This window comes from Strigops habroptila, chromosome 1 (assembly GCF_004027225.2).
Source record: "Strigops habroptila isolate Jane chromosome 1, bStrHab1.2.pri, whole genome shotgun sequence".
Taxonomy (NCBI): domain Eukaryota; kingdom Metazoa; phylum Chordata; class Aves; order Psittaciformes; family Psittacidae; genus Strigops; species Strigops habroptila.
In genome coordinates, this window is record NC_044277.2 from 11,531,170 (window position 1) to 11,558,541 (window position 27,372).

Here is a 27,372-nt window from a genome sequence, read left to right on the forward strand (position 1 = left end):
TCTCATTTTGTGTCATAGATTTTCTGACTTCAGACCAACAGCTTTAGAGAGTCCGTGATGTTCCTTCCATTTCTTTTCCTTTCTCCTCCCCACCACCCCCCTTTTCTAGTCTCATTGCTTCTTGTCCCCATGAGATACAAACAGCCCCTCAGTGCATGGTAATGAGAGCTGAGAAAAGCATGTCTGTGATCTGGGAAGAAAGAATCATTTTTTGAACCTGTTTCTGTGCATTGACAGCTATTTGGCTCCATCTCCCTTTTATCCTGCTTCTGAGTATTGAGTAAACCAATCTGCAGTCTTGGAGGAGGAGACAGCATTTTCTGTAAGGTGGGAAGAGGAGAGAGAAGCACTTAAAGCTTTCTGGAAATAAACCCCCACTCTTACACTGCAGTTGCCAGGTTGTCTGTCACTGGTGGTTAAAGCAAGTGGCCTTCCTCCTTGAATTTTCTATCTCCCTCCTCAGATGTGTGCTGTGTCTAGCAATGAGGGTCAGCACACTGGTGTCTTGTCCTCCTTCAGGATTAAACATCTTTATTCAGGGAGTGGAACAGGCCTCATTTTGCTGTCATTTTTATAGCAGCCATGCTACAATTGAAGTATTTTTTCTCTTTTTTAATGTCATTCCCTTGCTTAATTTTGCTGTTCTGACATGCTTTTGGAGTTGTTAATGAACCTGCTGTATTTCTGTGCTGCCTCCCTTGGAACTGCTGTCACAGAGACACATGGCGTTCGGGTCCGGAGCACAAGCCCAGCGGGACTCGGTGGGGTTAAAGCTGGTTGCAGAGGGATGTACACAGGGAAGGTGGAAGTGATGAAGACTCCCAGGTAGCCAGTACAGGGGAAGGGAAGAGCTGCAATGTTTGTGATGAGTTGAGAGTTGTTCTTGTGGCCCCTGGGGAGGAGAGATGCAGTGAGGTGTTCAGGCTCCTGTGGCTGTGAGAATGAATGCTGGCGCTGTGGGTTCCCAGCATGAGCAGGCGGGAGGAAGTTCTTGTCCTCTTGCAAGTCACCTACAGAGGTTAAATACAGAAGAAAAAAAGTAGCAAATGCTTTTTCCCCTCTTCTCCTTTCTGATCCCTACCTTAAAGAACTAAAGCATTGGTCTAAGTGCAATGTCAAATGTTGTGAAAACTATTTTGTATGCACTCACCGTGACAGATTTGTTTAATGTGCTGTCTGGTGAAGTTATATTGCTTTTCCTGTCACTGAGGGATAAAAAAAATCTAAAATTATCAAGCTGCAGTAGTGGTTCTGCTTTAGGTCACGGATGAGATTTGAACTATGGGGAGGATGAAACAGTCCTGGCAGGCATGTGGCTGAGTGCATGAATGTCTTACTGTGTCCTCTCTTGTTTCCCTGTTGCTCAGACTTACATCTTCTGTTCTGTTCTTCCTCAAGCAGGCCCTGTCCCTTTCATTTTTCTGTAAAGTTCCTGACTCACCTATGGGAACTCTAAACCAACCCATTCATTTCCTTCCTACTGCTTGTAAGGCTATTTTTGACTTAACCTTATGATCATCTGTGGGCAAGTGAGATGTTTGCTGAATTCTGGATTCGCTTAAATACTGTGCATGCTACTAAAAAACGCCCTTCAAGCTTTTTCTGCTGTGACTGGATGGGAAAGTGGTTTTCTTCTGCTTTGGGCAGTTTCAGATCTGGGAACTCGAATATAACCCTCTACTTTTCTCATTCGTGTCATGGCAATGGTGTCCTCCCTCCCTGCCACATCAGGCCGCAGAGGCTCCCGCTTGTAGCCCATGTCTGCAGCATGCGGAGCAGCTCCTTGCCTGCATCCCAGGGGTGTTTGGGAGAGAGGGCCATGGGCTGCATGGCTTGTCCTGACAGGAGCACCACAAGGTTGGGCACCCCACCTTAGCACTGTAAGAGGCTGATACATTGGGATTCACCTGGTCTTTGTCTTATGCATGGTCTGTTTGTTCTGGTTCCATGTGGCCAAGTCGAAAGTTCATGCTGGGCATTTAAGATAATTGCTTAGAAATTATGTTTGCAGGGCAAGTGTGTTAATTGCAGTGAAGGTGTTTCCAAAGCTTGAAGTGATGGGGAAAACACCAAGCTTTCCCAATAAAACAAAAAGGTGTTTGGGGTCCTTTTTGGAAGTTTGCAAGAGCCTATCTGGTAGAATGACAAGTCTGTGTGTAAATGAAGGGCTTGCATTTCAAAAGACCTTACAGGGATCATTTTCCTTCTTTTTCTTGTCTTCAACTATTAAAAAGATAAGCCCATATGTAGTCTAAATATATGAAGTCTCAGTAGGATGCTGGTGAACTTCCCAGATCCATGCAGTCCTGGGGGTATCATGGTGGTCTTCAAGGTGCATCCTTTCCTCACACCTTTGTTTCCAAGGGAAACAAGCTCACAGGACTTGTTGCCCACCCCAACACTGAAACTTAGCTCTTATCCGAACAGATGAAGCTGTGTAGTGCATGGAACTGCATACCTCTTCTAAATTGCTCCTTGTTTTCAGACAAACATTGGACATCAGAAGTCAGCCCAGCAAACCTGAGTCAGCAGGATAATTATGCACATATTTAAAACAAATTCCATGTTTAGGTTTCTGCTGAGTCAAGGCCTCATAAGTGGATCCAGAGCTGCTAGAAGCTCTTGATGCTATATTGAATTCAGAGCAGAGACAGCAGCCGTGGCTCCGCATGTGACCATTTTGGAAGGTTAATGAAATTAATGATTCTTAGTTTAAAATAAATAATCAGTGAGTAACTTAAAATATAACTGAATGTCTATGGAAAATCTGGAGGGCATGTTGGCTCTATTTTCTGTATTTCAGCTTGGCTATTGATGACTAACTAGGCAGGTTTCCCTTCTGCCTATAACTCGACTGGCAGGTTTCATTTTCAGGTTCTTCATGTGATTGTGTGTGGAAATGTTGAAATCCAAGCGGATTTGTGAAAAGGAGTTCTATGTAACACTCTCAATAGTATAACACGTGTTAATGTGAAAACTGATTTTTATCTCTTAAGCCATTCCTAGAAGTTTTTGCAGAGTACCCTTAACATTCAGTACATTTGTTCTTCTGTCCCAGCAGCGCTGAGTATCCAAACTCAGAACCTCTAGTTTTGAGTATGCAGCAGTTTTGGAAAGTACTCTTAATGAAGTTGAGGGAGAAAACCATGATTATTCATCTACTGTAATACTGCCAAAAGTGCCTTTTCTTCCCCTCCTTCTGGTTAGCAAAGATGACCTGTTTGTATTTTAGAGCCTTTTTGTGTTACACTCTGGTCTTTGAAACTGTAGTATTGGTACACTGCTCTCCAGGATGTTTGCATGACTCTTAACTGAAAAACAAAGCTCTTCAACGTAATTACAACCAAAGAACATCTCAGGTCTTAGAGCACATGTTGACCTTCTCATTCAAGTACTTTGCACTGTTTCTATACTTGGCACATGCCTGGTGTGGAATGGCTGGCTGGGGAGGGAGGACCCATGCCCAGACCCTTTCTCCAGTGGGAGATTCCCTGGTTCCTCTAAACTGGTCAAGTGTGGCATGATGACTGAAGTGAGAGCCAGGACTCGCTGTAGAGTTGGTGTGATACAGCTCAGGAGGGAAGCTAATGAGAAAATTACCCTTACCTGTTGCAGGGGAAAAACCCTGTGTGGATGAGGCCGTGGTGCCTGAGGGGGTTTTTGATGTTCTTTTTTCCTTGTAATGTAAGCTCCCCTTCAGCAAATTCAGTGAAAATATGTTGCAAAATCCATGACTGGAGTTATTTCTTTGGTTTATTTTCATTCCTTGAGCTTTGAATGCCTCTCAACAGTTCCCTCTTTTTGACAGCAAGCCAGGTTTATTGCAAAACATTATATATAAAGTTTTTCAATTAAAATCTACATATCATGGTTAATCTGTTTGATGTTCTTCCACATTGCATCAGCAATTAGCTGTTCATTTAATTAACAATCTATTACTGTAATTGCAGTAGAGAACATCAAAAAGCACTGTGGTTAGTAGGGCAGCACCCACCTAGAGGTTTGTAAGTCTGAGTTCCCTCTCCCTGCGAGGGGCTGAGCTTTGTGCCACTTCATCAGCTTGACCAGAGTTTGACGGTTGTCTGTGTTATGCACTTTCTCTGAAGCAGGGTTAACATGTTCTCGCTTAGGGATCTGCAAGCTGAACAAAGTTCCTAAACTGCTTAAAGTCTCTTAAAATAAAACCATATGGTAAATAACTGGGAGTTTAATTTGCAGCAGCTCATCAGGAAGCAAAGCTAATGCCTTTATCAGCAATGGAAGAAGTCAGAATAGCCTAGTGCAAACTGCTCGGTCTCTTGTCTTGGCGCTGATGATAATGTCTGAACTCCAGGAATGCTGGAATACCAGTTTGACTTTTTTTATTTTCCTTTCTGTGTCAATTTTGTGTCCTGCAATTTCTCACCATGCGCACCTGCCTGACAGCTGAGGCTCTGGGTAAGTCTGTGCCATGCTGTAACCCTGGTGGCTGGTTTATTGTAGCCCTTGCTGTGGCCTCTTTATGGTGTCTGGTCTCAACTAACTGCCTAGACTTTAATTTCTAATGAAACTACTAAAATATCACTTAATCTTAATGAACAAACCGTTTTTTGATTTATTTTCTTTTGGCATCTAATTGGAACGCTGTAAAAGAAGAAAATCGGTATTGTAGATAAACCTCTGGTTTATTTTAGCAAGGGATTAACATGGACTGATAAGTCATGTCACAGTTGGGGGAGAAGTTAAATGGAATAGACACGTCATCAAGGTCATGTTCGAATAACTGAATATCTTATTGTTAATATTACTTTTAAAGTCTAGAGCTTAAAGTCCTTAGTGTTGTTCTTTGTAAACCTGTGATCCGAGTCCCCCTCTTTCTGAAAATCGCATGCACCTTTCTTAACCAATAGATAAGAAATCACCATATTTAACTGCGTGCTGGGGAAGGGGTGGAAATCAGCATCGCAATTGTCTCCTGCTTGATCCCATCTCAAATCTGTTTAAATTGGAATGCTGTTCAAGTTTTATTGCAAATTTAAAGTAGCTGCCTTGAGATTTTGTGTGAGTGAAACGTGGTGTTTCTGAGTTTGAGAGAAATAATCTTACCTCCCCTTGTAAGTGTGATGATGTAGGTGTTGCCCTTTGGAGAAGCCTGGATTGATGAGATAAATTGACCGTAACCCTGGCTGAGGCACCTCAGTGGGGCTCCTGGAGCTGGGCACCCTGGTGCCTGCTGCTTGTCCCCTTTTTTGAGACCACACTTCGTGTTTTTCCTGGATTGTAATTCAAGCTGGAAGTTCCCTTTGGTAACTTGGAACTTTTCTTTTAAGGACAACTTAGATCTCCAGTGGCCACCAGAAAGACTCAGATTTGGTGGCTGAAGGGGTCTGCACTTAACCCCAGCAATGAGGTTTTCCACTTTTTTCCACCTATTTGTGGCAGAATTTTTCCATTCTCAGCTTAGATCTGTATTAGTTTATTTGTTGGCTTCACTGTGCAGGACTTAGAGTGGTTGTTCATCCTGGCAGGTATGCTCTTGCAGAGCTGATTTGGGGATGAATGACTTTGGTTTGTATCAGTGTACTCAGCATTGTCTCATACACTGTAAATTTTGCCACTGCGGGTAAAGTGTCCAATATTGATTATTCACATTCTGTGCAGACACCTAAAAAAGTGCAAGGGAGCATTCTTTAAGTCAGAATGTGGAAAGCAATTATGTCACCATTATTTGCTGCAATAATAATGATTCACCAATGTTTTACTTTGCCAATAACAGCATTAACTTTTGCAGTCAGAGTTGCACTGAGAGCATTTTAAAATCACTGTTCTCCTTTCCTGTTACTGACAGCTTTGCTAGTTTAAGATGTCATATAAAATACAGGCATGGAATTGGGTTGAAAATTAGATTTACCTTTTCCCTTCTCCCTAATACATTTCCTTTACTAAAGTTGTTTTCCAACAGTGATTTTGTAAGAAGGTGTGTGAGGCTTTCAGCCAGGATTCACACAGAACACTGTAAACCTGAGGTTCTAATGCATGCTGGTCCTTTAAAGCACTTGCACGTCACAGTAATGATGTGAAGTACATCCTCTGAAGGTGGCATATGAAGACTGTCCTTGGAGTTGCAGTGGATTCATGTTAATATTGATGAGAAGCAGTTGAGCTCTCTGCAGTTCATTAGCTGTTACTTGTCTGTGTCAATCCACAAATCCCCGGGCTATTGGAGCATGCTGCTATTGGAGAAGTCAGTCCACAACTTCTGGTGTTGCATTTCTGTTCCTCTCTGCAGCACCAGAGCTCCACTGTGAGAAAGGCTGGGATTGGATTTCTCCTTGGTTTTCAGATTGTTGACTTGTCCTTCCGTGTGCAACCGGGCATGCTCTGCAGAACCATCCCTACATCCCATTCATGTCTGGCTGGTTGCAGACCAGAGAGCTGTGACTACATTTGATGCTGTTGACCATTGCTAATGCTGATTGCTTTCGTGGGTCATTCAGACCTGTCTGCAGCTGGGGTAGGAGTGTCCTTCCTGGTGTACTTCTACAGCTGCCCCATGATGAGACTGATCTGGAACCATTTTCTTGCATTAGATAGTTGTGTTGGTTTGGAAATGTTTCCAAACGGGTAACCTGAAGGCCAGAGAATGCGGGATGGAGAGAATCATCAATTGCTGATGTTCCTTATGAGAGTGTGCTTCATGACCACAGCAAAAATAGTGCAGTCATTTGTCAGGGATACCATAGACAAGTGACCTCCTCGTAACTGAAAGAGGAAAAGAATTGCATTGCTCTCTAGTGGTCAGTGTTCCCTTCTGAGATGAGCAGTGGATTCAAACTAGAAGAGTCCCAGGGTAGGTGAGGAGCAGAGGTGATGGGCAATCGTCCTCTGGGTGATTGCCCATCACCCGTTTTTGCTGTTGAGGGGATGCTGTTGAGGGGATGTGCTCTGCTCTGCTTAGCAAAGGAAATTGGTTAAATTGGGCAGAGATCTTGTCCCTCACATTCCCAAGCTGAGTGCCATGGAAGGCAGCTGGTGATTCAGGGAGTGGGACGAGTTAACGCCTGATTTCAAAAGACTTGATAGCATGATGTCTGCATTTGGGAGCTTTCAAAGAATGTTAATAAAGCTTTCCTGCTCCTAAAAGGTGAGTTGGAAGGAGATATCAGGAGCTGTATTCATGCCATGTAAACATCTGACATCAGAGCCTCATCTGAGTGATTCACCTAAGCTTGTTTCCGGCTCTGAGTTATACCCCAGACAGCTTGTGTGTTTCCACTGACTGTAGATGCCCAAGAGCCATAGCATAAAACCAGGTCTGTGCATCCTTTGCAGAGGATGTAGGAGAGCAATGCAGTTTTACACACGCTTTTGTCTAAGGTTTAAAATACACAGATGAACGTTATCCTGGTAACTGTTGGATTGAGTAACACAGGTGCAAATGAGGTTTATTTTTACCCCATGTTTTGGGTGCTCTTTTTGCTCTGGTCCAAGATGTGGTGCTCTGTGAGGTCCACATAAATTACCAAAATTCACTATAATTAAACCCACTTTATCAATGAAGTCCAGTTGCTTTCTAAGTGTGTGTCTTCTCACTGTGTAGGTGAATGCATTTAACAAGGATTTACTGTGTTATGTGCATGATCATATGGTGGAGCAGCTGAACGTTTACAGCCGTTCTCCAGTGCTGAACAAATGAGTATGCGATTTAGTTTGCAACTAATATATTCTGCATTTGGTGCACTCATGAGAGTGAGCCAGTGAGCCAAAATAACAGGAGGTTATTTTGCCTGTTGTAATTTCCAGGCAGCCCTCAAAATAAGGGGTCTGAGCAATAACACAGGTCTCAGTTTCGTAAGGAATTTGAAAGAGCAATTCCAGAGAAGTATAGAATCAGATGCAGTGTAATTGCTGCATCTGATAGCAAAGAAGACTATGGGGAAGAGCCTGAAATGTACAGAACAGTCTTCAAGCAGAAGGGCTCAGTTTGTCTTCTAGACAAAGATGACAGATGAGAAGGAACAGGACCTTCAGGGAGTTAAGCACAACTCTTCTATAACTTACTTCTGGCAGATGCTACTTGTGAGAGAGGAGGCAGGTGACTGCAACTTCAGACTCCATTTCTATTAGAGCTGTTTACTTCCAAAACAGCTTTATGGCCACAATACACCAGTGAGCCTCACCTACAGGATCAGACACTGGGTGTTCTGCTGGCAGTTTGGTACCCAGGTAGACGTGGCAGTGGCTGTGCCCGTGTTGCGCTGCATGTGATTCTTCAAGAATTCATCCCAGAGCTCTGCTTGTGGGTGTCTGTGCAGTTTTATCTGGGCTGTGTCTAACTCTGTACAGAGATTTGTGTGTCTCCAGTCTGTAATGTCACTAAACCAGTGTGGTTCTCTTTGCTTCCGTCGCTGCTGTCTTTCCTGCAGCTCTGGCTGTGTTTCAGGGCAGGGGAGCTGATGACTTTACCTTGCTCTGGAGTATTGAAGAAACACATATGGTAATAAGGCAAAGGTTTTGTAACCCTGACCTTGAGCCATCTGCATTGTGTACTACACGCATCAAGAGACCTTTTTCTTCCTCTTGCGCATGGCTTTAAATCCTCCATGCAGAAGGGTTATTGTCCATAAAAATTGATTTTGGGTAGCTGCTTGTAACTCACCTACCATTTTTCAATTTACCTTCCTGGTGTTCAGTAACAGTGTCATGGATACATACCTGGATACTCAGTTTGCATGTGATGGTGTTTCTGGGAAATCTGAGTCAGATTTACACAACTGAGGTTCTTTAAAATATTTAGGGGTGCATGAAAACATCTTGCAACTGTGACATTGTTGGCTCAGTAACACTAAAGCTGAGCAGCAGCTCTTCATTCCTAAAGGAGTAAATTTTTTGGCATGATGCAGAGCATGCAGTTGGTGCAGAATAAGGTACTTAACCATCACGGAAGGTTTTGGTATTATGAGTTGACTAAATTAAGAGAGTGAAGATTTTTGATTGCAAAACATTGGAGGTTTTTCATTGTTTTCTTTTTTGTTTCCATAGATACTGGACATTAATGTGTGTTTGAGATGCTGATAAGTTTTTTTTGTTTTGGACTTTGGAACAAAGAAAACAGTTTTAGTAGTTGCTTCTGTAGCATACTTGAAGCCAATGATCCCCTGACCAGTAACATGTCCTTAAAACCATCTCATATAGGAGATCCATGCACTCATTTAGTGACTCTGCAAAGTTGTCATTTGGACCTTGTTAATGACAAGTCAAGTAGGTAGTTTTACTTCCTAAAGCAGGAAGGAAGAGGAATATACCTGCAGTTAGTGATTAATGCTCTCCCAGTTAGTAAGATGTTGATTTTCAGCAAGGATGATGTGAAGGGTTCCTACACTGAGAAATTCTTTATGTGAAATGCTGTCTTTGGCTTGTTGAAACCTTTTAAATTGATCTGGATTTATATTCAGGGCAAAAGGGGGAAAAAATTCTATAAAATGCTTGATTTAGTTGGGAAAAAAATCCCACTTACTAATTCGAAAGAAGGGAAAATTCTGTTTGAGACTTGCATTGCAAAAGCACAATCCAGCAGCAGTGCTGGCTGAAAATGAGGTTTCCTCTATGGAGATCCACAGTTTTGACAATATGTACTCTTGATTGTTTCCTCCATGCAGGACGGGGTGACATTCAGCCCCAGTTGGATAGTGCTTTACAAGATGTCAATGATAAGTACCTGCTGCTTGAAGAAACCGAGAAGCAAGCTGTCAGAAAAGCTCTGATCGAGGAGCGCGGTCGATTCTGTGCTTTCATCTCCATGCTGCGCCCTGTGATAGTAAGAGCTCTCCATTTTAAGTCAGTACAATTCACAAATCAGATAAATGGCCAAAAGCCTCTAAAAAGAGTAGCTCTTTATGTCTTAAGAATAAATTTTTAGAGCCAAAATTCAACCTGTGTCTCTGCCTAGAAAGTGAGAAGAGTCAGGACCTTTCTTTTAGGTATTTGGAGTAATTCAGCTGGCACTGAATTCTTTCAAGATGGCTAATGGGGAAACAATGGGCACAAAGACTTAAGTGGGCCTGAGTTCCTTATGCATACCAACCTGAGACATTGCTAAGGCAGTTTTTCCACTGCTTTTTTCCTTAACATCCCACTTTAATATAAATCTTCCTTACCACTACTCCAGTCCTAGGACTGATAAATGTTTCAAGACCTCCCCTGTGTGTTTAAGATGACATTATCTGACAGATTGCAGGCTGCTTCCATACAGTTTTCTGGTAGCTCTTTTCCTCCTACATGACAGCTTTTTCAGTTCATTGAAAAGGTTTGGGTATATTGTCATCATCTGAAGTTGTCTGAAGCCCACTGATGAATCGTTTATGGCTTTGTGCAAGCATGATGCATTTCTGAAAGGTCTCTAGTGTACTGGGAAAATGTTCCCAATGCCTGTTTACAAAGAGCATCAGTCTTAACAGAAAACCATGCTTAGGGAAGTAGGGAGGTGACAGCTGAGCAGGAGGAGGTGAGTTCCAGACTCTGAGGACCTGGATGAAATTACCATGGTAGCTAAGGTATTACCATGGTAATTTACAGTGCAGGAATCATCTGAGTTAGCTGTTGATGTATCTTGAGCCAAAACGAATCATAGATGTACTAATGCTCTGTACCTGGGTAGTGCCTTTATCTCAAAGTTTCCAAAAACTAGCAAAAAGCATGAGTTTAATCCCTGTTTATGTTCAAGGTTCAAATCCTTAGGGCATATTAGTTAATGTACGTAGAAGAGTTAAGTCTTTTCCAAATGCAGCAGAAGTGACACTCTTTTTCTGAAGATGTCACAAAAAGAAGGCTGAGACTTATTTATCTCATTGATGAGAGAAACGATTGCTGGGCCTCAGAACTTACAGCAATCTTAAAGTAGTTATTACACTCTAATATTTTCAGTCCTCTTTCATAAGAAATGATTGCTTAATGGGCAAAGAAAAAGCAGCTCTGCTGGGCATGCCCACAGTCATCCGCAAAAAGAAGGTGGTCATGTACTGGGTTGCAGGTGTGATGTTTAAAACCAAGGCTGTGATTAGTCTTGCTCTTTTGTCTTTTCAGGAAGAAGAAATATCAATGCTAGGAGAAATAACCCATTTACAAACCATATCAGATGACCTGAAAAGTCTCACCATGGATCCACACAAGTTGCCATCTTCAAGTGAACAGGTTAGTTCTTGTTACCTGAAAACATTTTTATTTGTACCAGTTTTCTGTTTGTGTTAGGAGGGATATTGACTACTCATACTTAGTGCCTCAATGTTATGTTTTTTAGATGCTTCTCTGCAGCAAGGTCATTTTTAACAATAGATTTAAAAAAAAAATAGATTTTGAAGTGCTAACTGAGTGCTCCTGAAGTATTTGGTGAGACCACTGTGAAGTGGTAGCAGTGACACTTTGAAGTACATGAAGATGCCCAATTTCTGCAGAGAGAGGAAGGAGTGTCATCTCACCTTACATATGAGCATCCTTATCTTTATGTGGTTGCAAGATTGCTGGGATTAGGCAGCTTGATGGAGTGTAAAGGAGGGAAGCTCTGCTGTGGTTGAATATTGGATCTTTGATGAATTTTTTAAAATGCAACAGTTTTTAAACTGTAAGGCTGTAATGGGTTTTTTAGGGAATTAAAACCCCAACAAAACAGAACAGCATGCATAAAGTAAATCTCCAGTTTACTCTTTGAAGATATTTCCATTCAAATCTGAGCTTTCCATCACGGGTAGCCCTAGTGCTGAAGTATGGTAGCTCCTGAAAAGCTAAGGATGAAGCTGACTCTTCTGAGCAATATACACAGTGTAGTTCTGGAAGAGAACTGAGACTGGGTCAGTTGGCACTGAAGGGTTGTTGTGGTGATGAATGTTGTATGACGAGCAGATGCTTTCTGTTAATGGGGGGGGAAAATTCCACATCCTTGATGCTATTGATTATCTTTCATCAGGTAATTTTAGATTTGAAAGGTTCTGATTACAGCTGGTCTTATCAGACTCCTCCATCCTCTCCCAGTACTACCATGTCCAGAAAATCTAGTGTTTGCAGGTAAGTAGACTGGTAATATTTAATTTTAACCTGTTTGGGGACAAAGGGAGGCAAGTTCAGACTGTGATACGGATTTATATGCATTCTTAAATCTTAAATAATGGCTCTTAATGAAATCAACCCCTCGTGGTCTTTATCCGTTTAAGTGTGTGACTGGGAATATTAAAAAGGATGGGCATGACTGAACAACTTTTGAACTCAAGGCAACTTGAAGATACTTTTGATTCAGTTCTCTTGAATCCATTTCAGGTCAAAGAGCAGACTGTAGTGATCTAAGCTCTGAAATTGTTCATTCAGAATTTCCTTTTCTGTTTTTCATGTGATGACTTTTTAGATTATTCTAAGTAGCTGTTACTAATCAGTTAAACTGTTTGAAAAGGAAAAACGTCCTTGGCAATTGCCCTATCAGTCTGGTAGATGGAAATGCTTTTTTGATAGAAGTTTTTTTGACTGTTTAATGCTGTCTAATGCTGTCCTGGAATATGTTGAAACACTGGATTCTGTCTATGCTTTCTCTGTAAAAACTGTTTTCTCTCAGAAAACAGTTTATTAGCATGTTGCCCCCATACCCTGGTGTCTACATTTACTCTTTCCTTTTACTGAAAAGGAAGATATCCTATTGTGTATTCTGCTCAACACCTTTCTAGCTGCTCTCAAATGATTACCTTTTAGTTTGCTTTATGAATAATGTACTACAGGTTCCCTGTGTATGAGCAAAGTTACCTATAGCATGTCAGAGCAAGTGAACATGACTTCTCCTATGTACCTACTTGTCTCTGCATGCAGATATATATAAAAAAACCTTCAGTACTTTTATATATATATGTGAAAACATGCATATTTAGAGCAATGAGCACAGGCTTAAAGATGCAATATCCTGAAGCTGTAAAAGAAAATGGCAAAAAAAAAACCCAACCCAAAAATCCATCATCTGTTCCTAATCAACCTCATCTTCTTGTGTGGTAAAACCTGTATGGCAACAGACTGTTGTGTATGGGTAAAACAAGGCAGATCTCCTCTTCCCCTGCTCCAAGCTGACTTGGACATCTTCTGTGTACATGGCATTTGTGAACAGGAGGTGCAGTCCTCACCACTGTATCCTTCAGAGCCATCCCTTCAGCTCCTGCCAGCGAAAGTAGGAAGCTGCCTTTAGATTGATGTATCCTGCTAGTCCTGCTCAGCCGCCCCGGCAGGAAGCTTCAGAGGCTCCCCCATTGTGGCTAGCATGTCGTTGCTGTCATTCAGGGGTACTAGAGATTAAAAATGAATCTCTCTGTTTGAAAACTCAAATATTTTTATGGATATTCATTTGGAGTTTTAATTCTCTGACCATCTTACTAATTAAACCTACGTACCCAGAGGTTTGACTTCACTCAGTGTCCCATCACATGCTTTTTTCCTGGTAGGTAGCCTTTATGTGAGTGTAACTTGTTCCTGGTACTCTGAAGCATGGGGTTTCAGTGCTGCTTTCAAAAGCCTCACCGGTTTGCCTGCTGACTGACTGGGCTAACTAGGTTAGACTGACTGCAATGGCATGTCTAGAGGCAGACTTTTAGATGAAGTGTGATGCCTTTGGACCCCTTGCTAGAGATCCCATTGAAAATTTGGGCCATGGTGAGAGAGCAATAAGGTGTAAGTTGGGAACAGGAGAGAGCCATCAGCAGAGGGTTTTGTGCAAGTGCTGAGCAAATGCTAGAGGGCATGTAGTGATCCATCCCTTCATCCCTAACCTGACTTTGAACTCTGAGTGGCTACAGGATTCAATTATTTGAGTAAAATTGAAGGTAAAATGCCATTTTCTCTCTAGTCGTAAGGGATACTGCAGCTGCTTACGGTTCTTTACTGATATATATGTGCATATATATATATTTAAATTTAATTTGTCAACATTTTTTCTTTTCCGGTTTATGCTGCCTGTTGCTAGAGACATGTGGAATGTTAATTGTACTGTATATGGGTCTCTCCCCACCCCGCCCTTGTGTCTTTTCCTCTCCCCTTTCCTTTCTTTGTTCCTTTTGTCTCTCACAGCAGTCTGAACAGCGTTAACAGTAGTGATTCCCGGTCCAGTGGCTCGCACTCGCACTCACCTAGTTCACACTATCGCTATCGCAGCTCCAATCTGCCTCAGCAGGCACCCATGAGGCTGTCCAGTGTGTCCTCCCATGATTCTGGATTCATGTCCCAGGATGCTTTCCAGTCCAAATCGCCATCCCCCATGCCACCAGAAGCACCTAACCAGGTACGTGCAAGCATGAGAACAAAAACCTGAGCGTGAGCTGGACTCTCTAACTTGGCTCACCTTTCACAAAAAGGATCTGGTGTGGTTTTGGGGTACCTTGGAGTCAGGTTAAGCACTGAGGGTAAGGTTGGTCTCACTGCACTTCAGCCATCTAAAAGTTGGGCCTCTAGCTGGAGTAATTTATGCTGCTTTTGCAGCATCCCTGAGAAAAGGGATGAGTTGATCTCAAGGAATTTGGTTTTCACTCTGGCTCTGGAGGGAGCCTAGATGCCTGACTTTCAGATACATACAGACGAGACAGAGCAAGAAGTCCCACCTTACAGGAGGGAATAATATTAACTTGACCCACTGAGGTTACCAGTTAATATCCTGCACAGATTGCGAGTTGTTAATATCTGGTGGCTGTTTAATGGACAAGTGCCAGTGCCAGAACAGCCCTCTGACAGCCTTAGTATTGACACTAGTGGCTTCGGCATCAGACAGACTACTTCTATTCCTCCCCTGCAAAGGGCCTGGAATAATCAAAATGCCATTAACAATATGATATGGAATTGGTTTTGCTGTTTTTTATGACATCCCTTTCTGTGGATGGGGCTGCTCTTTTTGACTCTCGACTGAGCACCTTGCAGAAAAAAGGTTTCTGCATGAAAATAAGAGGCATTTTTAATTCTTTATGGAACTCCTCAGAAGTGTTTGCATAGTCATACATGATAAGATCCTGAACCCAGTCAAACTAAGAGGATTTCACTACAAATATAAGCAGAGCTTTTCCAGAGCATTTTTTGGTCTGCAGGAGGAAGTTGCTGCTCTATTTGCTCATAAAAACTAGGGGGCCACCTGCAGGCAGAGCTTCACGTGCGTCCATGGCACGTATCCTCCAGCACAGGAATAATCTTTTCTATTTTGGGTTTTTTTTTTAACAAATCACACTGCAACTGCAATATTTTTTAAACAAGGCTGAGCTGCCATCTCGCATTATAAATCCCATCGTAAATCTTAGTTACAAAACTGAGGTGGAGCTAATATCCTGTTGTTGAGTATCACTTATCTCTAGTACACCCTGAGGTCACTGGAGAAGATTGTCCTTTAGTTTAATAAATGTAGTTGCACTCCTTTTCCTGTGCTGGGGAGCTGATGGTTTTAATCCTCACAGTCAGCAAGGAGCCAACAGTTCCAGCGTTAGCAGTTGCAAAGTGTCCCCTGCACACTGAAGCTGCTCCTACACCACCTTTGACAGCACACAGAGCCTTAACTTTTGCAGACATTTAGTAAGTAGCACCCTTAGTGTCATTTTTAGGGAATCATCCAAAACAACACAGGTTCATTTAAGCTTGGAACGTGTTCTCAAGGGAAGCTCAACAGTTTTTTAATATATTTGCCTCTTTCATTTTAATAGAAATGCTTTCTTTTCAAATGAATACATCTTCTGCACTGTCCCCAGTCTGGACATCACCATTTTTTATAGATGACATCCTGAAGAACTTTGTGCACACTACTAAAACGAATGTTTTGTTTAGATTGGCTATGGCTAACCTAAGTGAAATGCAAAAAAGTAAATGAGCAATAATAAAGTAAACTGCAATAGTAACAAGGTAAGGAAGTTGGCTTTTAAGATACATCCATCCGTTATACATGCTAGCATCATCTCTGGTTTTCATAGTATCCACTGCACCTGCATAAAAGGGTGGTAATCTACATGATGATGCTGTGTTTGCAGATGAGGATGTAACTTTGCAATTGCCCTTAGCATGGAAAAAACCCAATACGTCTCTTGGCAAGTTCCCCTGTTAAACAGAGCAGGGAACTTAGGCTGGTGTCAGCTGGCAGAACATCCTGACAGCTGATGTGAGTCGTGCTGATTTACACCAGCTAAGTTCATATGCTTTCACTTCACTTTAGAAACCATCCATAAAGTTGCAAACTGATCCAAGCATCACTTTGAGCTATTAATGAGCTGTAGGAGGCTGCAGCAGTATGGCGTTGACTTGACAAGTGCAGTGTGTTGGTATAACAAATAGGTATGTGCTCTGTGTGTCTCTAGGTCTGTATACCTTTACGCAGAGGAAAAGGTAACAGACCATTGCCTGGCCGCTTCATCTTTGCTTAAGTGTCTCGCTTTGTATGTTCAGCACTGAGTAAATTGTGTGTGTTGTGCTGACGGGTAATTGTGATTGTGAGCTTACCGAGAAGCTGTTCAATTTACAGCGTTATTCCATGTTGTGTGTCTCCAACCAACTGACAGATCTTCCTTGTGGGACTGTGCTTTTGAGGCTCGGTGCTGGGTGGGGAGGAGCAGTGATCTCAGCTGCTGTGTTTAAAACACTGATGTCATTGTTTCCAGTAGTGACAGTGGGAAAGCAGAAAAGCAAGCTCTGGAATCAACAAAGGAAATTAAAAGCTGTACATCTTGTGCAGGTGGACGCTTTGCTGATGTTTGTGGCATCTACGGGGGCAACAAAGCTGATTTAATAATGGATTTAAATTAAAAAGTAGAAGAGGGCTGCATAAAATTCCCATATTATGGGAATGAGAATATATGAGTTATGTGAAGCTTTCGTGCTCTCACCTACATTTTAGACAAGCGTCACTGAAAATTAATCAGAGATTGGGGCAGGGGGGTGTCTCAAACAAGGAATAATTTCTGTATTATATAAAGGAAAAATAAAATAGAGATTTAAACAAGATAAAGATTATACCAGAGGAAAGGTGACTGCCAAAATGAAGACTGCTTTTCAACCCATAGCTGCTGAGCAGTAAGTCTTTACAGTTATCACACTCTGCATAGAAGATAAGGAAAAAGCAATTACAAAACCAGACTCTGCCCTTACACTGGTTTAGAACGATCGCTTTTCTGCAGTGTGGCTGGTAACATCACTGCGAGTAAAAGTGTTGGCCTGTTACAGATAGCTGTACGTGCAGAAAGGTCACTGTAAAGTGCTTTGTTCTTAATAAAGCAAGCACATTTGGGTGTAGCTGAGCAGCTGGAAAAGCATCACAGGTCTCTTCCTGGAGCAGAACGGTTTCTCTGAATGCCAGATGTGAGGTGAGCCGTGGGCAGCATTACTGACACCAGGTAAAGCCCTTCCAACAGACCTGCTGCTGGGAGCACCGAGCAGCTCTGCATGAACACTGAACATGGCTGGTGCTGCTAAACCCACACGTGGCCCTATGTAGGAGGCAAACTGAGGTCTAGGAGTTTCTGTGATGAAGTAATGTGGTAGTAGTGCAGTTATATTTGAGGAGAATAATGCAAGGATCAATGGACTTGGAGTGCAGGCACACGGGAGAGGCAATTAGTTGGATTTTAGAGGCTGCTTATGACTTCATGGGGATGAAAGCAAGGAGAGAGAAGCAGACGAAGAAGAGAAAAAACTTGCTGTGCTGTCAAACAGCAGAGGACTAAGTCTTTGTTGTTAGAATATTCTGGAAGTAGCTTTCTATAAACAGTGAAGTGGAAGGAAGCTAAATGTGAACTTGCTTCTGCATGTACAGATTAGCAAGCTGGAAAGATACTACTTTTGAGGAGACCCCATTGCTTTTACGTAGCTTGAGGTTAGAATAGGGGAAATATATTGTTACAGCTGTTTTCCATGTAAATTAAGAAACACTCCCAAATCAGACCTTAAAACCAAAACCAAAATCAAACCCTGAATTGAGTCTGTAAATAATCCCTGGTATTTGTTTCTGCTAAAATTCCTTTTTTAAGTTCAGTTTCCCAACAGTTTGTCCCTGAGTAGAAAAGAGAGGAGAGTAGGGACACGTTCCTGGAAGTGAGACAAATTGAGGTGGTGACTTTGAGTCACTATCCAAAGCTTTTTAAAAAGTAACTGAGGTGTCTTCCCCTGACTGTAGAGGGACACTGGACCAAGCTCTCCATCAGGATTTGGTCTCTTGGGAGAGCCCAGGGAGCTCTGTTCAGTAGCTGAGGAAGGGAAGGGGTTAAGTAAGTAATACTGTATTTGAGTGGAAAACATAGCAGACAAAGGATGCAAGTAATCCAAGATAACAGCGGTTCTTTTGTAGGCTAGTAGGACAACAGATGGAAAATATAATCATACAGTCCAGTAGCCCAAAATACAGCTTTTTTTTTCTATCCTTACTGGAATTCATACATACCACAGCAAGCAGTGGGACACTACCCAAGAACAAGCCTTGGCACAATGTGTGAGACACCAGATACCAAGCTACACATGTCCAACATGCATTTGAGGAACTGGTTATTACTGGGCAGAGCACAGTTTTAGCTTTCTGCTGATACTGTTAACTTCAAGCCTTTTCTCAAAAGAGATGGTTTGAGTGCAGAGCAGAACCACCATTATCGCAGCTGTGGGGAAAAAAACCTCATCTCCCAGGGTTAAAATAGCTAAAATGGAAAAAGCAATTTTCAAAATCATTCAAACTAAACAGTCATTTAAAAAAGGAATCGACAAGAATAAGTTGAAAACATCCAGTAGTCAAAAGTTCTCACTCCACGGGGTGTGGAGGAGGAACTGCTCTGCCCGGTGTTTGCCTGTGTGTGTCTCCAGGAGTGCCTGTGCCAGTGCACCGAGAACAAGCACTCAAACATCTGGAGGCTTTTTGCCCAAGCAGTGACTGTGCACTTTCTGTTTTCAGTCCTTTATGTAAGAAATGAAGGGCGGTCTGTGCTTCCCATACCTAGCTCCAACCATTCCGGACTGTTTCTGCCGTCTGACCCAGGCAGCCTTTGACCTGCTGTCACTTGTGTTTTCTTTACGCCTTTCCTTCAGGAGTTCAGCATTCTTTTGCCTCCTTCTCCATCGTTTTCTCACTGTTGGAATCCTTTTTTAGCAAGACCTTCCTTGTGCCATCCCAGTTTGTCAAGACGAGGAGACCCTGTTTCCCTACCACCACTTCCTGCATTTCCTTCAGGGGTTCTCCCCATGGCATCTTGGTTCACCCTTGGTCTAACTTTGCCTGCTGAAAATGGCCATGCTGATTTAGTGGGGGAGTCCTGTCTTCCATCTCTTTTTTCACCTTGGAATCATTTTATTGCAAAAATAAGTTCACCACTTCCAGGCTTTTTTCCCCATGCACCAAATAAATGGAACAATTCTTTGCATCTTCAGAATTTGCATTTTTGGCCTTTTCCCATCTATTTGCTACATGCAGCTTTATTGCTAATAAACCTCATTTATGACCCATTTCTACCATTAATTGACATAATCTCATGAAGTTTCTGGCTTGTAAACAGGAATAGTCTGTTACATGTAAACTCCAAATGCTCATTTGTCATCACTGGGGCATCTGCAGAAAACAAGGTGGCATGATGCCATGTGTGGAACTCAGACCCTTCTTTGTGTGCCCTGCCATGTGCAGAGTGTGCAGACCCAGGAGGGTCTTTCAGGCCATAAAGACAGGGTTTCAAAAAGCATTTTCTGTAATTACATTTTTCTTCCCTTTTGTTTTTTTCCCTGGCCAAAGTGTAACACTAGTGTGAGTGTTCTCATGGGGCTTCTCAAACAGTTTCTTTCTCTGAGCTACCTGCAATGTCAGGCAGAACTCTCGAGTTTTAGTTTAAAAGCTAGTTTTCCATAATGTATTTTTCTCTAAGGATAGAAGAAATAGGCTCGTTTCCATTTAGGGGACTGTAGTTGTGTCTGATGGCAGAGTCAACTGCAGCTCATGTTTGTCAGTATTCTTATTTTTAGAGGTTTTTTCCTGTAAAAGGAGTTGCATTAAATCAAGAATGAGACAAGTTCCACAAAACATCATTGGGTACCCCACTGCATACTTGTCACTTCTCTCCTTAACAGCTTTGTATCATTTGCTGTAGTTTCTTCTGATCTTCTGATACACCTCAACTCTTACTGCCTTGTTAGCTGAGCTTACTTGTACCCTAAACACATTTGACAGGTCACCCGCAGATCCGACCTCATGTCAGCATAAGGTGGGATATGTGTTATTTCTATAAAATAATCCACCACGTTACATGGTTTTTAATTCATTTTAGCAACCTTTATGAAGTTTCACTTAAACCCACAGTTTGCTATGAAGCTCAAGATGCTGATACTGTTTTGCCTTCTCAACAGCCCCAGGAGTCTTCACCAGAATCCTTACGGTGATGATGTTCTATCTCAGGATACCGATGCCTCTTTTTACCTAGGCAATTAGCTACACACTCCTGATACGTAGCTTCTGGCGAGCAGTGAGACAACTTTTGGGTGTTAGCAGTAATTGCTCCTCTACAGTGCCTCTTGTCCAGCTATCTTTATTGCAGACTCACCCCAAGATCCCATCTAAGGTTAACTGATGGAATTTTATTTCAGATGAGATTTCCCTTCCTCCTCAAGTGCTGTTCCTTGAGAACTGAGGCTTTGCAACACAAACTTGATACAAGAGCACATTCTCTCTGCTGTCATAAAATAAAATGCCAGGGATATGCTTAGACAGACTTGCTTCACAGGTCTTGGACTTCCAAAGGATGAATTAGTCTTGCTAGTGTTGAATTTCCTGACAGTGAATAGAGCTCTCTACTGCCCTGACAACTTTGCCAATATTCTTGACCATTTCTGAGCACTTGGTGGGACCTGCATGCACACCCCTACTGAGGGGTGCCACTTCCAAGGGGGAGGTGTGTAAAAGCATTGTAGTTGGTAAAATGGTCCACGTGCCTGTAGGTGAATTAGATGCTGTTGTAGAGGTCTTACAGCAGCAAATGTACCTAAAGGCATACACTGAAAACTGGAAGGTAGATTCCTAGGTAGGAGCAAAATGTTTGAGGTGTTTGGTGGACACTGTCCTGCACTTTCCTTTGCTCTCCATCCAAGCTGTTAAGAGAAAGCACTCAGCAGAGTACCTGTAACCTTCATATTGGCTGCTGGGCAGAAAAGTTTGAGTCAGAGTGCTTTTGGTGTATGCATCCTACCCACAGAGGCACATGCATACAGGTAATGCACTTTGGAAACCTCCGGTTTGGGTAAGTATCACTTCTTTCTCTGTTCCATGACATTTGAACTCAGATGAGTTTTTCACAAGCACTTTTGCAGATCAGAATATCCGAGAACTTGTGAATGTAAGTGACGTTTGCTGCTCCGTGTTTGAAATCTAAACTTTGTGTCTTTGAAGTACTGATGATCTGCTTATCTGTATAAACTGGTTGTCTCAGCATATTGCATGGTTGGACCGTAGGTGCCTTCAGCTCCCTCAGCTTCTTGCTCTGAGACAGCTAACAGAATTGAGACGCTGAAATTGCGATGGGGAGTTGAGGTCGCTGCCTCAATTCCCTCATTCTCAAGCAGCGTGGCAAGTCCTCGCATTAAGCAAATGGCTTGTTTTGTTTCTCATAGATTTCCTGAACATTAGCAATGGTTTTGAGCAGTTTCTAATTGATTTTAAAAGCCTAACCCTTTGCTTCTCTCATCCTTCCCTCTCTCCTGTGTGTCTCTGTGTATGTGCTTTTTGTCTTTTTGGTTTTGTTGTTGTTTGTGTTGGTTTTTTTTTATCGTTTTGGTGGCTTGTGTCTCCCTCCCCTGCGTTGCGGTGCTGTTTTACGCTGCAGAATTCGTCCAGCTCTGCCTCTTCAGAAGCCTCTGAAACCTGCCAGTCAGTGAGCGAGTGCAGTTCCCCCACCTCAGTCAGCTCAGGCTCCACCATGGGGGCTTGGGCCTCCACAGATAAGGTGAAAAACTTCATCTCAAAGACATACAAACCTACCAGGTCGTTATCCAAACGCAGCAATGTGTGGACAAATAAAGTGCATGGGGCGCAGCCAGGATTCCTCTCTGTGAAGATGAGAATAGGAACTGTTGCACACTCCCTTAGAAATGAAATCTGTTTGAATAAACCACAGTGGCACTTGCCTTTAAACTACCTGCTGGGGGGGAAGCTACAAATGGGGCATTTTACAGAAGTAATTTTCTAAGCAAAGCTTCTTGTCCACCTTTTCTACTCAAAGAGATTGTGGAACACTGCCCAAACCCAGCTGGCTGCCTAACAAAGAGCATCCTGCCCAGGTTTTACTATTTGTGGCTTCTCCCCTCTCTCCCATTCGGTAGTATTTGAGCAATTGGGGTTTGATTCTGACAAAAACAAAAAGGAAAACAAAAGAATAGGTTGGATTAAATTCCGTGGGATACACTCTGAAGGAGGGAAGAAGTGATAGCAGTCTCCATTCTCATCTGGAAAATCCTTGCTGTTGGTTTCCTCTTTTTTTCCTTCCATGTCGTCACACAGCCAGCACACGTCGTGTTTGAAGGCTCTCTGCTTTTCCTCTCTGTCCAGCTACCTAGAATAAATGCCAGCAATGCAAATGCCTCCAGTATTGGGAATGTTCTGTTTCTGTGTCTGCAGTCTGCAGGATACCTAAATTGCAAAGGCTGTTTTCAGTGTGCTGCTTTCATGGACAGAAGGCAAAGCTGCTCAGCCTGGAGACAGTGACTGCTAGATTGATGTCTGAAATTTGTTACACCACATAACAATTTTCAAGCAATCTCACTTCTGTACCAAGCATTGTGTCGATTTTCTGTTGTTTATGTGCAGCAAAGCTAAGCTTTCTCTTTTGTTTTACGATGCAGAAGTTTCCTCCCTCGAGCCATCAGTCACAGTATATTTTCATTATTCATCCTGTTTATATTAATTTCTCTGATTTTGTTTTTTTTTTATTTGTTTCGTTTCCAGTTGTCTAATGGGTTTTATCACTGTAGTTTATCAAGTGACCCATCCGTAGCTTCAGTTGGTGCAGGTCCTTTCCCTCATTTCCCGCCTGTCTCCCGCGCGTGGACTCGGGCTCCCTCAGCCCTCCTTCCAGACTACGCTCATTATTACACCATTGGGCCAGGCATGTTACCATCATCTAAGATCCCTAGCTGGAAGGTTTGTGTTCCTTTTGTTGTGGCAGTCCTCACCTCCTCATCCCAACAGTGTGCACACGGCAGTTGTTGCTCCCTTTCCGTCCATGTAATTACTCATTGATTTCCTCTGTTTAATGTCACTGTGAATGGGCACTGCATAGTGATAACCAGCTAATTCTGGTAGGGGGTATTTCTGAATGACTTTGTTCTGGCACTGCCTGAAACATGTTAAAGCTGACAACACGTAGGTAGGAAGGAATAGTTTAGCTCTGGAACATTGGTGAAAGCACTCTGGGCTCTATTCAGCAAGAAAAGAGCTTGTTTAGCACCGTCAAAGCACTCACTTGAGCAGGGAAGTGCAGACTCAGCATCCAGTTGGCTTAGCGAAACCCTGTGTGGAAGGATGTGCTGTTCTCACTGTGGCAGCCATAGCCAGATGTGCTCTTGCATAGCTAGCTGGAGTGTTTCAAGAAGGTGGTCATCACCAGCTGAACCTAGATGATGACTGAAGCTGTCCCAGCTTCTCTGCACAGACTGAACGTGCTCACCCAGCTTGTTCTGCTCCCTTGGGTGAGACCACCAAAGCAGTCAGAGTGCAGTAACTGCTTCCAGTTGCTCCAGTTGGATCTGCAGGGATCTTCCTTGGCATCAAAATGTCTCTGGTCTGCCAGAGCCTTGACTCTTGTCCCTGCCAGTCAGTTCCCCTGGAAGGCTCTGACCAAGAGCAAGCCTGTTGCCCTAAATCTTCACAAGGCTGATGTGCCGCTGATGGTAGCTGCACAGCTCTCAGGTGCCTGTGGGTGGTTATATGATAATGCACATGCACCGTGGAACCTTTCTTATACATGTAAGTTGAGGTGCCTTGTTATGGATCCCCCTAATCTGTTATTCCAGCAGCTGGAGACTGCTAAGACATGGCCACAGCATGTCTATGCTAGAAACGCTTGCCAGTGCAAAACACTTAGAGCAGAGACACAGCTGTGAAGGCAAAGCAGAGCTTCATATCTTAATAAAACCAAAATGCCTGAAACCAGGGGCTTCTGTGCAGCTGCCTTGCACTTGCCGTACCTTGGGCTGAGACACATGCTAGTAAAAATGTGCAGTGTGGTCTTAGCCCATCACCAATTACTTATCAGAAGGCTGTGTGGAGGCTGCCCAGCAGCCAGTGCTGCCAGTGCTGGGTGCGTGGCCCCTTCTCACACACAGCTTCTTTTATTCCTGTTTTTAAAGCGCTCCTTGTCTTGGTGATGGAAAACTCTCTTAGGATCAGGCTTGCCCCTACATGTGGGAGCTGCTGCTTAGCAGTGGTTCTGCGTCCCAGCACAGGTCACTGGTCAGTCCTGCTCTTGTGTGGTCTCTGGACACCCTCAGGACTTTGCTTAATAGAGCCCTGAGTGAACACAGCCCTCGTGGCCTGGGGAATTTCTGTCTCAAATTTGGCACCAGGAGTTCAGTGAAGTCTTTCTTCAGTACAGATCTCTTTCTTACAAACTACACTTCAGCTAGTCAGTAAATGGAGAGGTTGCTCAGAGTAGCTTGCTCTTCTGATGTGTATCAAAAATGTGTTCAAGCCTAGTTTTTCGGAATTGAAGACATTCCTAACAGCACATAATAGAGAGCTCGTGTCCATCTAGAACAGTTACACCACTGGTTGGACATACATGTATATTTTCTGCCATGTGCCAGTGATTTCTGCATTTGAATTCCTGAAAATACAGGCTTTAACACAATGGAATTTCATTTAGAAAAACCTGTAGTATTAAAATGTTAAATATCTTCATGTAAGAACACCTAGAATAGGAAATCTAGGTTCCCTTTAATAAAGAGGGATAGGTTTGCTAAGTGAAGATCTTTAATATCCTCACAATTAATTCATTTCTGGCCTTATTCAGAAAGGCACATCCCGTTTGATAGTTTGTTGCACTAAAACTGCCCTTGTGCATAGTTTGTGTGTAATTAAAGCCCAGTTGCTGAGGTAGGCTGTCACTAACCAACATGTTTCCTCAGGACTGGGCCAAACCAGGCCCGTACGATCAACCGATGGTGAACACGCTGCAGCGCCGCAAGGAGAAGCGCGAGGCAGATGTCAATGGAGGGGCTCCGAGCGCCCCCCCCGTGCCCCCGGAGGAGGCCCAGAGACCCCGGAGCATGACGGTGTCGGCTGCCACAAGGGTGACGCTCTGGTTTCACATACACTGTTTGGTGCAAAGGAGGTGGACGTGCTGGCTCCTGCTCTGATGTGGAGTGACAGCACAAGGGGGAATGGCTTTAAATGAGAAGAGGGTACATTTAGGTTAGATATTAGGAAGAAGTTCTTTACTATGAGGCTGTTGAGACACTGGCACAGGTTGCCCAGAGAAGCTGTGGCTGCCCCATCCCTTGCAGTGTTCAAGGACAGGTTGGATGGGACTTGGAGCAGCCTGGTCTAGTAGGAGGTGGGGGGTTCTTGGGGGTTGGAACTGGATGATCTCTAAGGTCCCTTCCAACACAAACCATTCTATGATTCTGTGTTGGCACGTGTTTGTCCAGCCAGCGATACTGGTGAGGTTTTGGTGTGGTCAGTGGAAGTCACAAAGGCATGAGACAATGTGCCACTGGGTACTGGCACTTGTAGAGAAGCAGCATCCAAAGAAGTTTATGTTTCTAAGCCCTAGTAAGTGGCTGGACGCAGTCCTGTTGGGTTGTGGTGGGTGACAAGCTCTGCCTGGGGAGGAGAGACAGCTAAAAGTCATGAAGACTGACTCTCCCTTCTAGACAAAACGAGTCTCTTCCCTGTGTGTAACCAGCAGGGTGAGGAGATGGAGGCCTGCGAGGAGCTGGCGCTCGCTCTGACAAGAGGGCTGCAGCTGGACACCCAGCGGAGCAGCCGGGATTCCCTGCAGTGCTCCAGCGGCTACAGCACCCAGACAACAACTCCGTGCTGTTCAGAGGACACGATCCCATCACAAGGTACCCATCCAAGACATGTTCTCTTTCAGAGCATTCCCAGCCTGCCCATCCTACACTCCCCCCGCGGTGCCAAGGAGCTGTGTTTCAGCAGCTGGCGCTCACTGGCTCACTCTCTGGGGAGAAGGGCAAATGTTGCTGTTGTGAAGTTTTTTCCAGCTTGGAATGCAGCCTGGATTTGTTAACTAAATAGAAACCTGGATTGCTGCATAGTGAATGTGCTGAATGATCGTATTTTCGTGTGCATTACTAAAGTGAGCTTTAGCATAAGGATGCTACCATTTTAAAGAAGATGCTGGAATTACATTTCATGGGTTAAGCGGAATGACACTGGTATTGCATCCCTCTTGTGGTAGTAGTGTCCTCTCTGGCTATTGTCTTAGCAAATACGCACTCATGAGCTTTGCTTTCTTCTTCCATCAGTGCTCTGAATCTGCTCTTGGTTTCCCTTTGTGACCTTTTATTTCCTACCTAAGCAGAAATATTGTATTTGGAAAAAGAATCCATTGGAGACCTTAACTCGGGCATACCTGGGGAGCTGCAGTAAGGTGTTGGGGTTTGTGCCCTGTTTCAGAACCAGCAGCAGGCTGAGAGGTACCGAGTTTGGTGTTTGGGGTTCAGCAGCCGCCTTGTTTGCTCAGCCGAGGTCGGTGGTGCTGGGCAGTCACAGGAGGCAGTGGGGCTTGTAGAGGGCCCAGCTTGGCTCAGCAGTTACATGGAAAGGAAGGAACCTGATGCAGTTACTAAAGCTGAGGCTGTTTTCAGAGCTGACAGCTGGGATTTACCTTGTTTGCAAAATAAGCAGATTTGCTGCCGAAATTACTGGTACACAGTCCCCTGAGCCCCCCATTGCCCAGCCTACAGCACGCCTTTTAGTCACTGACTGGTTTAAGTATTTGTATCTACAAGTGGTAGCATATGGCTTGTAGAATGCTGGTTTTGGTATCTTAATGTTGCAAACAAATACTGAGTCTTTGCTACTTAATTAGTCCCAGAGATGGTGCTGAGTGCTGCAGTTCTTGCTCTCTTTCACAAGAGATGCGGGCACCCTGCAGGCTCAGGGTCAGCCTGCTGCAGTGCCTGCCTTCAGCTACACAGTCTTGGTCACAGTATCTCAGGCTTCCTTCCTCCTGAAAGTGAAACCTCTCTTAACTGCTGTTGGCCTCCAGGCTTTTTTGGTGTATATACTTCTTTTTTTATACTTTATAGTATATACTATATACTTTTTTTTGTATATAGTTACTGACACCCCATCCCTGGCAGTGTTCAAGGCCAGGCTGGACGGGGCTTGGAGCAACCTGGTCTAGTGGAAGGTGTCGCTGAAGAGGTTGGAACTAGATG

General features: G+C 43.5%; 1 protein-coding gene across 20 annotated transcripts in view; it reads left to right on the plus strand.

Moving 5' to 3' along the window:
- MTSS1 (MTSS I-BAR domain containing 1) overlaps positions 1-27,372 on the plus strand; it is a 125,012-nt gene that overhangs the window by 94,565 nt on the left and 3,075 nt on the right. For 2 of the 20 annotated variants that reach the window (XM_030498461.1, XM_030498361.1), the window contains 8 exons: positions 4,426-4,437; positions 9,639-9,796; positions 11,062-11,169; positions 11,939-12,036; positions 14,065-14,275; positions 22,913-23,107; positions 25,093-25,257; positions 25,872-26,034. In XM_030498461.1, coding sequence (XP_030354321.1) covers positions 4,426-4,437; positions 9,639-9,796; positions 11,062-11,169; positions 11,939-12,036; positions 14,065-14,275; positions 22,913-23,107; positions 25,093-25,257; positions 25,872-26,034 — 1,110 coding nt within the window. Of the gene's footprint in view, positions 1-4,425; positions 4,438-9,638; positions 9,797-11,061; positions 11,170-11,938; positions 12,037-14,064; positions 14,276-21,794; positions 21,915-22,912; positions 23,108-25,092; positions 25,258-25,871; positions 26,035-27,372 lie in introns of all 20 variants that reach the window. The other 18 variants (XM_030498468.1, XM_030498367.1, XM_030498487.1 and 15 more) reach the window with 14 other exon arrangements.